Here is a 17471-nt window from a genome sequence, read left to right as displayed (position 1 = left end):
AAACCAGCTCTCCAGACAACTGAACTAAACAGGAACTATTGGATGAATATCCAGAGACATTTGGCATGTTATTGTGGAAAATATAAGTTCATGTTTAGGAGGTACCATATTGGCATGGATACAAGATTGGCTAACAGCGATTGGGTCAGTTTCTGGTTGGCAATATGTACAGGTAGTGTGCCAACTGGAGAGATCAGTTCTGGGACCTCAAAATTGTATAATTTAAACACGTAGCCGACCTGGACGAAGGGACCAAAGGTGTGACTGTTAAATATACTTATGACATAAAGATAATTAGGAAAGTAAGTTCTAAAAAGGTCATAAGAAAACTAAAAAGGTGATCTCGATAGGTTAGGTGATTGGGCAAAGATCTGATAAATGGAATATAATGTATGAAAATATGAAACTATACATTTTATCAGAACAAATAAGAAAGTAATATATTATCCGAATGGTGAGAGTTTGCAAAGCTCTGAGATGCAGAGGGATCTGGATCATGAAACATTTATATGCAGGTACAGTAAGTAATCAGAACAGTTAATCAAATGCTATTAAGTACAAGAACAGCAAGGTTATGCTTCAATGAGGCTAGTGAGATCATATCTAGAGAACAGTGTACAATATTGGTCTCCTTATTTAAGGAAGGATGTAAATACATTATAAGCATTTCAGAAAAGGTTTACCAGTCTGATAGCTAAAATGGGTGTATTGACTTGCGAGGAAAGGTTGAATAGGCTAGGCTTGTACTCAGTGGATTTTAGAGCAGAAAGTGGTGACTTGATTTAAAAAAAGCCAGATCCTGAGTGGTCTTGTTTACGGTCAGCTCTCTGAAATGGACACATCTATTACTGGATAAGGAGTGGGTGGCACGAACAGAAGGGGAACTAGAAAGATATGAGAGGACTAGAAGGATATGGCGATGGGGAGAGGTGAAGGGTGGGAGAAGCCCCATAAACAGCAGCATGGAATTGCTGGGCAGAATGGTCTGTTTCTGGAATTTTCAGGATTTTAAAAATACTTTGCAACACTAAGTCAGATCAGATCTGGGGTCTGCGCTGAGTTAGTAACTATGTATGCTTCCAATTAAACCTGTTGGACTATAACCTGGTGTTGTGTGATTTTTAACTGTGTTAATATAAGCAATTGCCCAACACCCCATTCTCGAACTAGAAAGGATCCAGGCTTCTCTCTGTTATCCAGTGACCTCTGCTGGACATCAGGTGAGTGCAGGGTTGGGGACAGCTATGATGCCCCATGCAGACAAACAGCTGGCAAATGTGGACTAACCTGCATGGTTAACCCACATGCAGCTAAGTGCTAGCTCCCACCAATGGGGTAAATATTAGCTTGAGGCCCTGATTTCAGGTCCATAGCCTGGAGCACCCCATCAGCACACAGCAGAAACTGGAAGACCCAAGTTGGCCTGACATTGGATCCCTGGCCAAGTTATCATTAACTCGCTGACCCTGGCACACGTGCCCATTTTAGAAATGTGACCTTCACAACACTTGGCCCAAGGGGAGGTCCTGGGAAAGGGGATGGAATGTCAATGGAGGAAGTTGGCTGTTATTGTGGAGCCTGTTTCTTTCTACAGGGACTGGTGCCACATCTGGCCCAGTTTCGCAGATCCCTAAACTGGTACTACATAAATGCAGTGTCCAACACCCATTTCAGGTGGCTGACTGGGGCACACAACAGGTCGATGTCCTTCAGGCATCATGGGGGTTCAATGCTTGGGTGTTGGAAATTTGCCTCTCATTGCACCAGTTTTGCCCTGGCACTCCCGCTGTAGTGTCTTTAGGATGGGAGGAGAGGAAACTCGGGGAAAAAAATTAATTCCCGACAGAAGGTGAACACTACAAACCTAGGGCTTGACAGCTCAGTTTGTTCTCTTCAGGTTACTTTCTCTGCCATTACTGCAAAAACACTCAACTAGGGTGCACTGCAATATTTATTCGTTTTACGTATAACATTTGAAGAAATCAGAATGGGGAGGATATGATAAGCCTGTTCATTGTTGATAGCTCTATCTGTACTCCATCTCTCCATCTGTATTCAGTTGGGACATTTAAATCTCCCACGTTGACAATTCCACTGCTCCTTTTGCAAGAAGAATTGCTCAGTTCTTGAAGAATTAAAGACAGTTTAAACCAAACTTGTGTTGACACTTTGCCTTCCACACTAATTCCCACTCGGCTATCATCCCCTACGGTGCCTCCCTAAACCACTATACTGCTGGCATGAAATTCTTGCCATTTAATCCCACGGTGGATCATGACCCCCTGCAGCTCCACCCCAGCTCATATTCTCCATCTCTCTGACTCCAGTCTCTTGCACATCACTCCTCTCCATGACCTTGGTTGGTGGTCAGTTCTTGGGCGGTCTACACCTAGATCTACTCACTTCTCCTTTTACCAAACTTTGGGTCGTCCCTCCCAGTTCACAAAGGTCCAATCTTTTCGGCAGCACCTTGCTACAGTAAGGATGCTGTAACATTTAAAGCAGTGTGTAATTCTGTGGTTAGTGGCACTTACAAAGACTGCTCCTCCTGATGTGTGTGGTCACTGCCTGAGATGAGCACCCTGTGAGTGCCATTTGCTGGAATACAGAGTATTCCCTTTCATGTGCTTAAGGCTTTGTTGGCAGCCTTTAACCCCACTGGGTTCTCACATTGTTCCCAATGGAAAGAATTACAAAAAGTATTTGTCAAATACTTTACAAAAGTAAAAGTGAACCGAAAGGAGCATCTGTTCAATGAAACCTTTCATTCAAGGTGCTGAATATTTTCCAGTGAGCACCTCACCTTGTGGGACATGGGGGGTAGTTCCCACTCATCCCTGTTGTCACAATGAGGTTGTAACATCCAAATGTTTGACAGAAATTAGCTGGTGAAATCAATAGATTAATGGGTCTGGGAGAAACCACTATATCTAATGCAGGAGCCACCATTAAAACGATCCCCATTTTCTATTTTTATGCAGTGGGTATTTACAAAGCACTGCTTGAGAGCTGGCTGGAGGAAACAAAGTGAAAACTTCAGAAAGGAATTAGCTGAATACTTGAAAAGAAGACATTTGCGGGGCTTTGGGGAAAGGGTAGGGGTATGGGCTCATTTGCATATCTTTTTGAGAGAGCCAAACCAGGGACAAAGGAAAGCATGGCTTCCTTCCATACTTCAAGATGTTTCAGCCCTGATACTATCCGAGGATTGGGGAGCCCGTGACAAAGTGAAGAACCTGGAGCCAGGGTTTCTTCAGAACGGTGATGGACAAATCCCAACTATCGACTGGCCCAGACTGACACACAGAGAGGTGATAGAGAGGAAGAGCCAAATGTGGCAGCATCACCTTCAGGTCATGAGCTGGCCTGGGCTATCGGGAGAGGGTGGGTGAGTTGGAGGATCAGACAGACGAGAGGCTTGTCGATAGCAGAGGGAAGCAGTGTTTTTTTTCCCCTTTGTTCATGTGATGTGTCTGTCACTGGCTAGGCCAGCAATTGCCCATCTCTAATAACCCAGAGGGCAGTAAAGGGTCAGCAACATTACTGCGGCTCTCGAGTCACATGTGGGCCAGATCTGGTAAGAATAGCAGATTTCCCTCCCTAAGGAATACTAGTGAACCAGATAGTTTTATTTTTTTTTAAACTGACAATTGATCGTGGTTAAATAGGCTTGCTTTTAAATTCCAAATCTTTATTGAATTCTAGTATCATCATCTGCCTTGCTGGGATTCAGACTCCCATCCCCACAGCATTACCAATCCAGTGATACTACTACCGGGTTCAGGAGAGGCTTGGGAGGGAGGGAGGGAGTCTCCTGCTGAAAGCACAGGTCTATAGAGCTTGAGTCACTGGCTGCACCCGCTTGGACCAGCTACTGGTCAGCTCACTGCTCTCTTCCAGTTAAATAGATCCTGATGCCCATGATACCGTTTGGCAGCCTCTCTCACTAACAGAACCTTGTCCTGTCTTTTGCAAAAAGCTCAAATGTCAATGCCCCAATTTCTGTGTATTATGGTCTCAAAGAGTGGGAATGGAGTTGGCCACCCCTGAACATTTCCTGCATGCAGTGGAAGAAGAAAGGGAGGTAATCGCAAGGCCTTTCGTGTCTCAGCAAAGAACCAGCTATTGCAGCAACTTGCAATTCTCACCAAGTGATCCTCGGGTGCAGCACTTGCTGAAACACCGGGCAGGACTCCAAGTGGTAGTGGAGGAAAGCTGATGTTCTGGAGCACGCTGAACTCTGAGCTAACACGTACTGCCAAGGAATGCCAGCCCCCTCTCTCCCTCCCCTGTTCTTCTTGGCTTTTGACCTAACACCACCCCCTCCCCATCTCCTCCCAATCACCTCGCAGTTTTCAAGCCTCAAAATCTGAAGGCAAAGGAAAGAAGGTAAATGGTGTGTTGGCCTTCATAGCAAGAGGATTCAAGTAGAGGAATAGGGATGTCTTGCTGAATAGTGTCTTGGTGAGACCACATCTGGAGTATTGTGTGCAGTTAACTTGGGAGGGATGTTCTAGCTATGGGGGGCATGCAATTAAGTTTACTAGACTGATTCCTGGGATGACATATGAAGAAACACTAGACTCGGTAGGACGGTATTCATCGGGGATTGGAAGAATGAAGGGAGGGGGGGGGGGATCTCACAGAAACCTACAAAATTGCAACTGGACCAGAAAGGGGAAATGCAGAAAGTATGTTCCTGAGGACAAGGGAGTCCAGAACCAGGGGTCAGTTGAATGGGACATAACCTGATTGAAACAAAAGGATTTTGAAGGGGCTTGACAGGGTCAACATTGAGAAGTTGTTTCCCCGGACTGGGGGGGATTATAGAACAAGGAGTACAGTCTCAGGATAAGTGGAGAATCAATCAGTTAGGGCTGGGGGGCCAGGAATTTACTTCACTCAAAGGATTTTGAATTTTTGGAATCCTCTACCCCAAAGGGTTGCAGACACTCCCTCATTGAATATATTGAGGACAGAGTTTGACAGGTGTTCAAGTGTCTCAGGAAATGGAGGGAACGGGCATGAAAGTGAAGTTAAAACCCAAAGCCTAGCCATCATTGTGTTGAATGGGGAAGTAGTTGTGTTGGGCTGAATGGTCTTCACCTGCTCCTATTTCCTGTGGTTGTTTCAAATTCCTTTGTGCACTGATTGATGACTAAACCTGTTAACAGAGTCACTAGAATAGGGAAATAGGAATTAATTTAACTGTGGGGAGTTTCCAAGTGTCTGTCAAGTCACAACCAGTTAGGAAGCTGCAGGAAGCTCTCTGAGATAATATCCAGAAACAGATCAGAGGCTCTAGATATTTGAATCAGAGGATGTGGTGAAACACAAAAGGCAGTGTTTGGGGAAGGGGTGCAGGTGTTGGGAGTGAGGAGTTGAGGGTTGTAGCTGGAAAATAATGTGGGTTTCACACCTCCTCACACCACATTTACTGTCAGTGGAGCTCTGGATAATCACAGAAAGCAGAAGTGTGACTGCCTGCATACATTTTGAGAATTGGTGATAATCAGAATAGTTTGTATTCTGATTATTTCAAACTAAATGATTTCAGATTGTGTTATCCAACCGGCTGGAATCAGATTCAGTTGACAGAAACATTTTGTAGTCTCTGACCTGAGAATTTTTACCACAGCAGACCCAGAAACCAGTACGGTTTTGGAAGCATGGGTATATGCAAGGATTTGAGGAAAGTATGTTCTGGGGGAGAGGAGCAAGGCAGGATGATTACTTCAGTCCTGGCCTAACAAAGAGGACATATTTAATCGATTTGTGCTACAAACTCCAAAACTTAATGAATCCTGGATATGAATAATATGAGCAAACTCTGAAGATTTAATTGAAGATTAAAAGTGAGTTCATTGGGCAATGTTTCATGTTGGAAGAAGAATTCAGAATTTTTAGAATTATACAGCAATTCTTGCTCCTGAGTATTTCCCTGTTGAAGATCTAGTTCCCTCCATCCCACTGTCAGGGAATGACATAGTGTGTCTGAAACACAGGGAGGACTTAAAAGCTTGAATCAGAGCGATCAACTGCACATCTGGTTCTCAGTCAATGTTACCTCTTAGAATTATTTACGAAAATAATTCACATTATTGGCTCCCACCTTTTTTCATTCACTCATGAGTCATGGGACACTACTGTCACTGACTGGATCAGCATTTCTTGCTGTTGGGTTTTGTGGAATGGGATATCTTTCCATGTTTTTAAAAACATAAACTGAACACAGAAGGATGGATCTTCTAGTCTGTTGAAAGGTGCAAAAGAGCTAGAGATGAGATGAAAAGGAATATTTTTCGAGTGTTGGGTGATAACATGATTGAGGTGTTGGGATCACATGGTTAGGGTGTTGGGATCACATGGTTAGATGTTGTGATCACATGGTTAGGGTGTTGTGATCACATGGTTAGGATGTTGGCATCACATGGTTCAGGTGTTGGGATCACATGGTTAGATGTTGTGATCACATGGTTAGGGTGTTGTGATCACATGGTTAGGGTGTTGGGATCACATGGTTCAGGTGTTGGGATCACATGGTTAGATGTTGTGATCACATGGTTAGGGTGTTGGGATCACATGGTTAGGGTGTTGGGATCACATGGTTCAGGTGTTGGGATCACATGGTTAGATGTTATGATCACATGGTTAGGGTGTTGTGATCACATGGTTAGGATGTTGGGATCACATGGTTCAGGTGTTGTGATCACATGGTTAGATGTTGTGATCACATGGTTAGGGTGTTGTGATCACATGTTTAGGATGTTGGGATCACATGGTTAGGGTGTTGTGATCACATGTTTAGGATGTTGGGATCACATGGTTCAGGTGTTGTGATCACATGGTTAGATGTTGTGATCACATGGTTAGGGTGTTGTGATCACATGGTTAGATGTTGTGATCACATGGTTAGGGTGTTGTGATCACATGTTTAGGATGTTGGGATCACATGGTTCAGGTGTTGTGATCACATGGTTAGATGTTGGGATCACATGTTTAGGATGTTGGGATCACATGGTTAGATGTTGCGATCACATGTTTAGGATGTTGGGATCACATGGTTCAGGTATTATGATCACATGGTTAGATGTTGTGATCACATGGTTAGGAAGTTGGGATCACATGGTTCAGGTATTGTGATCACATGGTTAGATGTTGTGATCACATGGTTAGGATGTTGGAATCACATGGTTCAGGTATTGTGATCACATGTTTAGGATGTTGGGATCACATGGTTCAGGTATTATGATCACATGGTTAGATGTTGTGATCACATGGTTAGGATGTTGGAATCACATGGTTCAGGTATTGTGATCACATGGTTGTGTCATTTGGAGATCACACACTTTCTGGATTGGTGATTTTATCTGGACATCAACAATCTCTTGTCTTTTCTCCAGCTTCCTACGTCACCATCCTAACTCACGTTATTCTCTGTGGTGGGTTAAATAAGTTTGTCAACTTGTGAATAATTAACTTGCATGCCTGTAATAAAGTCCTCATATTAATAATCCAGTCTGCAACAGGCTCCTCAATTTGTTCATTTTGGTTTGTCTTCCAAAAAGGGAGTTGCCCTGTAAAATGCTTCTGACATATCTAAACGACCTATGTCCATGTGCATACCAGGGCAGAGTGTGTAGAGGCTGCCTGTCCTAGATGAAACCACAGTCAAACATGCAGCCTTCATGACAGGAAGTGGGTTTCTTCCCTAACCCCCAGGTGGGAATCAGTTTACTTTACTTCAGTCCCTGCTTCAAGCTAAGACCATGAGGCTCAGAATCAGAAAGGTTCTGAATGAAGAAATCCGTGCTGTCGATCTGAGGTTTATGATTTGGAGTAAATGTCAATTGGTAAAACTGAATTCAACATTGTTCAGTGCTCATCATTTACACCACTGCCCTACCCCATCCCAGGCATGTACACGCACTTCCTCAGCTCAGGCATGTACACGCATTTCCCCATCCCAGGCATGTACACACACTTCCCCACCACAGGCATGTATACGCACTTCCCCATCCCAGGCATGTACACGCACTTCCCCATCCCAGGCATGTACATGCACTTCCCCATCCCAGGCATGTACACGCACTTGCCCATCCCAGGCATGTACATGCACTTTCCCATCCCAGACATGAACACGCACTTTCCCATCCCAGGCATGTACACACACTTGCCCATCCCAGGTATGTACACGCACTTCCCCATCCCAGGCACATGCACACACTTCCCCATCCCAGGCATGTACACGCACTTCCCCATCCCAGGTACGTAAACACACTTCCCCATACCAGGCATGTACACACTTCCCCATCCCAGGCATGTATACACTTCCCCATCCCAGGCATGTACACACACTTCCCCATCCCAGGCATGCACACGCACTTCCCCATCCCAGGCATGTACACGCACTTCTCCATCCCAGGCATGTCTGCGCAGTTTCTCTTCCCAGGCAAGTATGCACAATTCCCCATCTCAGGCATATACATATGGTTCCCTTTCCCAGGCCTGTATGCACACTTCCCCAACCCAGATATGCACACACAATTCCCCATCCCAGGCACATATGCACAATTCCTCAATACAGGCATGTACACACACTTTCCCATCTCAGACGTATCACATAATTCCCCATCCCAGGCATGCAAGTAAAACTCCCCATCCCAGGCATGTACACACAATTCCCCAACCAAGAAATGTATGCACATCTTCAAGATCCACTTACCGCCTTGTTCATCCAACATAACCAGAGTCCTGATCCCGGCATCTTTGCTCTGTGTGAGTAGGTAACGAAAAGAGTTTTAGAGGGATAAAATGAGAATTATTCAGAGTGGAACAAGTACATTTGGCAGTCCTTGTCTACCCATCAATGATCCAGCTCATTTTAGTAGACGCCTGATTACTGCTGCATGCTGGATTTTTGTAGATTAACATTTAAATTCAAATCCAATTACTCACAAATATTAACAATTCAGCATCTCAACTCTTGCTGAATTTTCATCAAACTGTTTCGTAGGATTTAGATTGCACGTAGGTTAAGCATGACACCTCAAAGCAGCTCAAAGCCAATGGGGACTTCTTTGAAAACTAGCCACCGTCACATTAATTCCAATCCACATTTCACCAGAGCAGGAAGCGTCCCAACAGGTGCTGCGTAAACGGAGGTGGACGGTGAAAATTCAGTTCAATCAACAAAGGCCTATTTCAGACACGAATTAGTGTAAACTGTTGAAAGGAATAGAACGTTTAGAAGGAATGACAGCACAGGTGTGAAAGGATTAGGAGGGTTGGAGTTTTTAAAGTGCATCCAGGATGTAGACAGAGATGGGGGCAATGCTCGACCAAATCCGAGAGAATGAAGCCGATTAAGTGGTTAAACTGTCAGTGTGTGAGCATTTTGGAGATAGTGACCATAATTCTAAGTTTCAAAGATGTGGAGTTAGAAAGATTATTTACAGTGTGGGAACAGACCCTTTGGCCCAGCAAGTCCACACCGACCCTCCGAAGAGCAACCCACCCAGACCCATTCCTCTACACTTACCCCTTCACCTAACACTACGGGCAATTTAGCCTGGCCAATTCACCTAACCTGCGCTGTTTTGGACTGTGGGAGGAAACCGGAGCGCCTGAAGGAAACCCACGCAGACACGGGGAGAATGTGCAAACTCCACACAGACAGTTGCCTGAGGCGGGAATTGAACCCGGGCCTCTGGTGCTGCGAGGCAGCAGTGCTAACCACTGTGCCACCGTGCCACCTGAGTTGCTGGTGTTGGACTGGGGTGGACAAAATTAAAAATCACACATCACCAGGTTATAGTCCAACAGGTTTATTTGGAAGCACTAGCTTTCAAAGTTACCTGTTGAAGGAGCAGCACTCTGAACACTAGTACTTCTAAATAAACCTGTTGGACTATAACCTGATGTTGTGGGATTTTTAACTAAGTTTCAAAGTCATTATAGGAAGGGAAAAGGAGAGTGCAGAAGCTGTGTCTAAATTGGGGGGAGGGTTAATTTCAATATAATTAGGCAGGATCTAGCAAACATAGACTGGGAGCAGCTACTTGCAAGGTAAGTCAACACTTGGAAAGCATGAGCCTTTTAAATGTAACTTGGTAAGAATTCAGGGCCTGGACACGTTCCTCTAACAGTGACAGGCAAGGACAAAAGATTCAGGGAACCCTCAATGGGTATTAATTATTAGTAAAGAAAAAGAAAGAAGCACATATCAGGTGCAGGGCATTAAACCAGGGGAGGCTCTTCAAAAAGTATAGAAACTAGTGGAGGTCACTTAAAAAGGAAATTAGGAGAGCACAGAGGGGCCACAAAATACCTTTGGAAGATGGGATCAAGGAAAACTTGGAGGCATTTTCTAAGTATATTAAGAGCAGGGTCGATGAAAGATCAAAGGGGCAATCCAGGCGTGGAGACAGTGGACGTGGGTAAAGTCTTGAATGAATATTTCTCATCAGTATTCTCAGAGGAGAAACGGCATACAAGTATAGAAATTCCCAGGGCCTGATGAGATTGTATCCCAGGCTGCAACAGGAGACAAGGGAGGAGGTTGCTGGGCCCCACGGGAGCTATTTAATAAGAAAAAGAGCCAGAAATTGCTGGAAAAGTTCAGCAGATCTGGCAGCATCTGTGAAGAAAAATCCGAGTTAACATTTCAGGTTGAGTGACCCTTCCTCAGAACTGGAAATCAGAATTAGCTTTCTTTAAACTCAGGCCCCGGTCTCAGATTTAACTGCATCATTTTCCATCTTAATGAAGAATTCTACCATATTATAGTCACTACTCCCCAAAGGATCTCACACCACAAGGTTGCTAATTAATCCTCCCTCATCACAATCATTCTGAGAAAGTTAAAAATCACACAACACCAGGTTATAGTGCAACAGGTTTAATTGGAAGCACACTAGCTTTCGGAGCGACGCTCCTTCATCAGGTGGTTGTCAACTGATGAAGGAGCGTCACTCCGAAAGCTAGTGCTTCCAATTAAACCTGTTGGATTATAACCTGGTGTTGTGTGATTGTTAACTTTGTCCACCCCAGTCCAACACCGGCATCTCCAAATCATTCTGAGAAAGGATTACTTCCCACCAGCCTGAAACATTAACTCTCATTTCTCTCCACAGAGTCTGCCAGACCTGCTGAGATTTTCCAGCAATTTCTGTTTTTGTTTCTGATTTACAGCATCCGCAATTTTTCGGGAAATAGTTAATACTTCACTGGCCAGAGATGAAGTGCCAGATGACTGGAGGATAGCTAATATGGTTTCTTTGTTCAAGAGGGGCAGCCTGGATAGGCCAGGTAATTACAGACCAGTTAGTTTGATATCAATCGGAGGGAAATTATTGGAAAAAAGTTCTGAAGGACAGGTTTAAACAATATTTGGAAAGGCAGTGATTGATCAGGGATAGTCAGCATTTAAGTGTTGGAGGGAGATCCTGTCTGACTAATTTAATTGAGTTTTTTTGAAAGATGACTAAATGTTTTGATTAGGGTAGTGCAGTTGATGGGGTTGACATGGACTTCAGTGAGGACTTTGACAAGGTCCACACAGAAGGCTGGTCCTTCCCAAATAAAACAAAGCTGACACAGCGGGGGAAGGTGGGGGGCTTTGTGGTGCAGTGGTAGTATCCTTACCTTTAAGCCAGAAGACTTGGGATCAAGTCCCACCTGTTTCCGAGGTGTTTCAAAACATTTCTGCACAGGTTGGTTAGAAAAAAAAAAGGCAGACCCAGTGCCCATAATAGGCTTTGCTTGTAAATAGAGTCAAGAATGTGGTGCTGGTAAAGTACAGCAGGTCAGGCAGCATCCGAGGAGGAGGAAAATCGTCATTTCAGGCAAAAGCCCTTCATCAGGAATTCATTTGCCCGAAACGTTGATTCTCCTGCTCTTCGGATGCTGCCTGACCTGCTGTACTTTTCCAGCACCACACTTTCGACTGTAATCTCCAGCATCTGCAGTCCTCATTTTCCCCTTTGCTTGTAAATACCTTTGGTGGTGGGAAAGTTACTGAGTTGTGTGCAATAGCACTTCTGGGTATAAAATAATTTTTTAAAAAGCAAATGTGGGAAGGTGTCGTGTGCTGGTAGTGTTCCCACATCTGAGCCTGAATGCCTGGCTTCAAGTCCCAGAGGGTGTCACAACATTCATGAACAGGTTGATTAAAATATTTTTCAAAAATAATAAAAGCAATCCCAGAGCCCCATGTAGTGCATCAGTAGTGCCCCTACCTCTGGCCAGGTCCCACCTGGTCCAGAGGTGGCACCTCTTAACAGGGCTGTTTAGGAAATAAACGATGAGCTGCTGATTTGGCCCCTGACGTTACCCAATGAATGACTTGCATTAAAATTAATCAAAAAGCAATGTCGAGTTTCTAAAACAAAACAAACCACACTCAGGAAATCTCATGGTGGTGGCCCCATCTCTGCACTAGGAGGCCTTGGTACAAATCCCACCTGCTTCAGAGGTGAGTCATAACGCTGCTGAACAAGCTGATTAGAAAATACTATAAAGCAGACCCAGTGGGGCTCTTGTGAAACAGTGGTAGTGTCCAAGCGTCTGAGTCAGAGACCCAGATTCAAATCCCACCTGCTCCAGAGGCGTGTCACAGTATCTGAACAGGTTAATTAAAAATATCTATAAAGCAGACCCAAGGTTGGATCTTCAGAACTGTCTATCCCAGGCTGGGACTAGCATATGTATACCATGAGTAGTGGGTCCTATTTTGGTCGGAGGAGAGTTTGGTGTTCAACAATAAATGATGTTCTTTCCAGTCAGTCTTCCTGAACTATTACAGCAGCATACAACAAAGTAGAGAGTACACTGTTTTGTTTGCAGGAGTCTGACTGATCGATTAAATAGCTCTATTGCAGTACTTCACATTCTCCAGGAATACAGGAATAGCATAGACTACAGACACCAGTGAACACAGACCAAATAAATATGGAGCACATAGAGCCGTGAACACAGATGAGAACATATATGGACCAAAATACTACCAGAGTCACATGAATATCCACCTTTTCATGACTATGTAATTGTATTATGATATATTTTGTAAAGAATAATAATCAGACTTTTAAGATGGATGCAGAATCTTACAAGATGATTCCTGGATGTCACATGACTGCTCTACTGATTCACTACAGCCAAAAAGCAGACAGACTGATGTGTTATCTCAGCATCAATTACAAAGGGAGACATTTAAAATTTGATTAATCCTTGGGAGACATCATAATGGGTCTTCTAAAGGTGTGAGAATTCAGAGTTTCTAAGAGTATAAGAGTCTTGAAGGACACCACAATGATTTCCAGCATAATTGACATTGGGCTTCGGGGAACAATGAATCATCGAAATTAACACAGAAGACATTTTGCTTTGACTTTGATAAGTTAGGCTGTGAGACACCATCTTAGCAAACTCCCCAGGAAGGAATCTGAAAGACACCCACAGGGATAGAGAGTCCTGAATCAAAGGCAGCATAAAGGAGAACAGCTTTTAGAACTCAACTGCTGGTTTGTTCAAGTAGCCCCGGTAATTTTCTAGTGTTGTAACCATAGAACTAGTGAGGAACAAAAAAAAACCTTTCTCTCTCCCATATTCTGCTCTACCTACAAGTCCACTTGCACAAGCAACCTCCAGTTATTCAGCTACAGAAACAATTGCAGCTTGCTGAATTCTGATTTCAAATTTTTGACCTGCTTTCCTGAGAAAGAGAAATCTTCAAGCAAGCCAGGATTGCCATGACATCAAACCAACCTTACTTTCATCTCTACAAGTATCTTTCCTCTGTATAGACTTATAAACTTTTGTACCTGTATTTTTAGCAAACAGCTTTATGACTTCTAGTTGAATTGTTAAAGAAGTTTTGCGGTAAAATATCCCTTCTCTTGTTTGAGAATAACTCCTTGTTGCTGGGGGTTGATCTTAAATTGACATGCCTGGTGAGGTCTTGACAACTTATAATCCAATGTTGCTGAGAGTTATGAGGACAATTGGTAAGTGCTGTTGAAGTCATGCATGAATATTAGACACAAATATAACAGACAAAGTCAATTCTGGAAAAACAATCATGTTTGGATTGCCACATTCTGCCTGAATTTGCCTTGCATTATTGTGCACTCCCAAATAATTTCCCAAACCATCCTGTTAGTGACTCGCTCATTTGCACCTCCCAGATTATCAATCTTAGCCTTAGCAAAGCTTTATCTGATCCAACGTGTGTGGGATATTTTAGCAGGTTTAAGCATGTCACAGAGTGCCATCAGCAACCTCTTTCAAATATCTTCCAGTATTGGTGAAACAAAAAAAAAATCTAATTTGTACTGGCCACCAGAGCCAGAAGCTATAGGCTTATTCATAAAATCTGTTTGAGCTCACAGAGCTTCTTTAAACATTTATTGCTAAATTGCCGTGTAGATACACTGAATATGGCTTCCCAATATGCAGCCTTGCTCTTAATGAGTTTCAAGCACAAATTCCGAAGCAGGCCTGCTAGTTGCGCAGTAGTTTTCAGATGATTTATCCAGGTAATTACATGTCCTCCAGGTGCTGGCTGAAGCACCTGCCTTAGACATCCAGGCATGTGGAGCAGATACCAAATAATTCAGCGCATCTACAGCCCCATCTGCTGTGGGAAGCCATCAGTATATGGCAGCTTGAAAAGAGAGAATTCATTTTCAGTAAAATCGCTGGATGTCTCTTTACTCACTCAATGAACATTTAAGGAGATATTTAATTCCTCTCAATAAGATATTCCACAGAGGACGATTGTCAGAGGGGGAAAATGCAACCACAACTAACCAAGAAAATTAAAGGAAACAAAGGCAAACGTAGGAGCAGGCTGGAGGATTGAGAAACTTTTAAAGGCCAGCAAAGGGTCACTAAAAGAGTAATAAAAAGAGCAAATCAGACTTATGAAAAATACTAGTGCAGTATATGAAGACAGACAGCAAACACTTCTTTCAGTATAAAACAAGTGAGAAAGTAGCTAAGATGAATGTTGGTCTCTTAGAGGACAAGGGAGTCGGTAATGGGAAACATGAAAATGGCGGAGACTAAATCAATATTTTTCCTCAGTTTCCAGGTAAAAGATACTTAAACCATCCCAATAGTAACAGGTTATAGAAAAGGAGTGGGGAGGCATGGGGGGTTGGGGGGGAAGTGGGTGGGGGGGGGGGGGGGGGGGGGGGGGAGTAGGAATCTGTAAGGTGGCTTTCAAAAGGTTAATATACAAGGGAAGATCATACAGGATTGGGGCAATATATTAGCTTAGATAGAGGATTGGTTAACCAACAGAAAGCAGAGTTTTGGCATAAATGGGTCTTTCTGGTTTTTAAGCTAACAGAGGTTGGTCAATGAGCTCCAACTATTTATAATCTATATTAATGACTTAGATAGAGCAACAGACTGTGCTCAGTCAAATTTGCAGGTGATACTCAACACCAAAGCCTATGAATGAATAAAAAGAGGCTAATTCAGAACCAACACAACTCAGTGAACAAATTGTAACAGCAGATATGAATTCGACTTCAGATGATAAAACCACACAAGTTCAAGATGGAATATTTCAATTCTTTGTCTCCCAAAGGAGGATTATCAATATGAGTTTCAGAACTTTGTCAATAGCACCCTCCAACAGCATGACTAAGGAGGTAAACATGTTGGGTTCACCAGTAAGACAACAACAGAGGGAGAATGAAGACGCTCAACTGAATCTACAAGTCAGAGTCATACAGCACAGTCAGTCCATGCTGAATATAATTCCAAACTAAACTAGTCCCACCTGCCTGCTCCTGGCCCATATCCCTCCAAATCGTTCCTATTCATGTATCTGTACAACATTTTAAATGTTGTAATTGCATCCTCATCCACCACTTTCTCGGGAAGTTCATTCCACACGCGAACCACGCTCCATGTAAAAGATTTGCCTTGCATATCTTTTTTAAATCTCTCTCCTCTCACCTTGCCCCCTCATCTTGAAATCCTCCATCCTACAGAAAAGACAACTCCCATTAACTCTACCTCTCATTATTTTACAAACTTCTATCAGGTCGCCTCTCAACCTCCTACACACCAGTGAAATGAAATCCCATTTCTTTATAAGTCAAACCTTCCATACCCAGCAACATCCTCTTCTGAAACTTCTCCAGCATGATAATATTCTTCCTGTAACTGGTGAGGCCAAGAGTTTGCATACTACAGATCTATCACTAGATTGAGAATGAAGTTTGCTTACACAGATTGAAGATCAGCTGCAAGCAACTCTACAGGAGCCAATTTTGGGACGACCAAAAATGCACAGATCCAGCACCCAGGCAAGAAGAAACTATCTGCAAGAGAACTAGGACATTGTCGAGATGAAACTGCTCGGCTTAGAAATGCAGGAGATGGCAAAAAAAAAATTTGTTCCAACAGAGCAGTGCTCTTACATGAAGTGCATTCATGAGATTTAACATCCCCCCCCCAACCCCTCACCTCCCACCCCCAACTCCCCACCATGATGTGATGGAGCACATTCAGGAGGGAAGACTGTGAAAGAAATTCAGAAAATGAAGAGTCCGATGGATAGGGATCGACTCCATGGTTTCGCAGGAATGACATCCCCAGGAAAAGAAACTGAAGACGTAAGAGGTCTTCCCAGTGGAGAGACGTAAAACTCAGAGACAAGAACTGAATCAAGGTCAACCATCTTCAAACCAAATCCCTACTAATCATCAAAGTCCAGATGGAAAGTGTTCTGGGAGATTGTGAAAACTCCAGACTGCTTGAATTTGTGAAATCAGGGCTTGGAGGAGATTGGTTAGTGGTAAATTTAATTATATACATGAATGTTCGAATGTTTTGGGAGAAAAGCTGGGGCAGGGGAGGAATATGTTCTATAATAGATTCACAGATAGACTCATAGATTCATACAAGGCAGAAAAGATCCTTCGGCCCATCAAGTCTGGCATAACTACCACTAAAGGCGCGCTAATCATAATTTTCTGCACTTGTCCCATGTCCTTGAATGTTAGATATTTAAAGTGCTCATACAAGTATTTTTTAACGGTTTTAAGATTTCTGGCCTCCAGTATGTTCCCAGATTCCCACCACCCACTGAGTGAAAACATTTTTCCCAAATCCTCTCTGAATTGCCTGCCCCTTCCCCTAAAACTATCTCTTGACTGACCCCCTCAACCAAGGGCAACAGCTACTCTCTATTCAACCTGTCCATACCCCTCATGTCTTACACACCTCAATCATATACCACCCCCTACCCCATCCCTCTCTGCTCTACAGCAAACAATTTAAGCCCATCTAGTCTCTCCTTATAGTGGTTTTTGAAAGGGTTAATTTTGGAGATTGCATTAACCTCCGCCAAGCTGATGATATCATACTGGTTTCAGTAGGGACAAGGCAGAACATCTGAGGATCTCATGGAGTGGAGACAGACCACCCACAGGTCTCCTCCTAGTCTGAGT

At 43.5% G+C, this 17471-nt stretch overlaps 1 protein-coding gene across 2 annotated transcripts in view; it reads right to left on the bottom strand.

The window, feature by feature from the left end:
* LOC122542899 (synaptosomal-associated protein 25) overlaps nt 1-17471 on the bottom strand; it is a 197639-nt gene that overhangs the window by 32179 nt on the left and 147989 nt on the right. For both annotated transcript variants that reach the window (XM_043681033.2, XM_043681032.2), the window contains exon 4: nt 8726-8774. In XM_043681033.2, the coding sequence (XP_043536968.1) occupies nt 8726-8774 (49 nt within the window). The remainder of the gene's footprint in view (nt 1-8725; nt 8775-17471) is intronic.

The sequence above is a fragment of the Chiloscyllium plagiosum genome, unplaced genomic scaffold (assembly GCF_037043375.1).
Source record: "Chiloscyllium plagiosum isolate Xiang-an unplaced genomic scaffold, Cpla_swu_hap1 HiC_scaffold_47, whole genome shotgun sequence".
NCBI lineage: Eukaryota > Metazoa > Chordata > Chondrichthyes > Orectolobiformes > Hemiscylliidae > Chiloscyllium > Chiloscyllium plagiosum.
The sequence above is the reverse complement of the archived record's forward strand: the minus strand, read 5'-3'. Positions and strand labels throughout refer to the sequence as shown.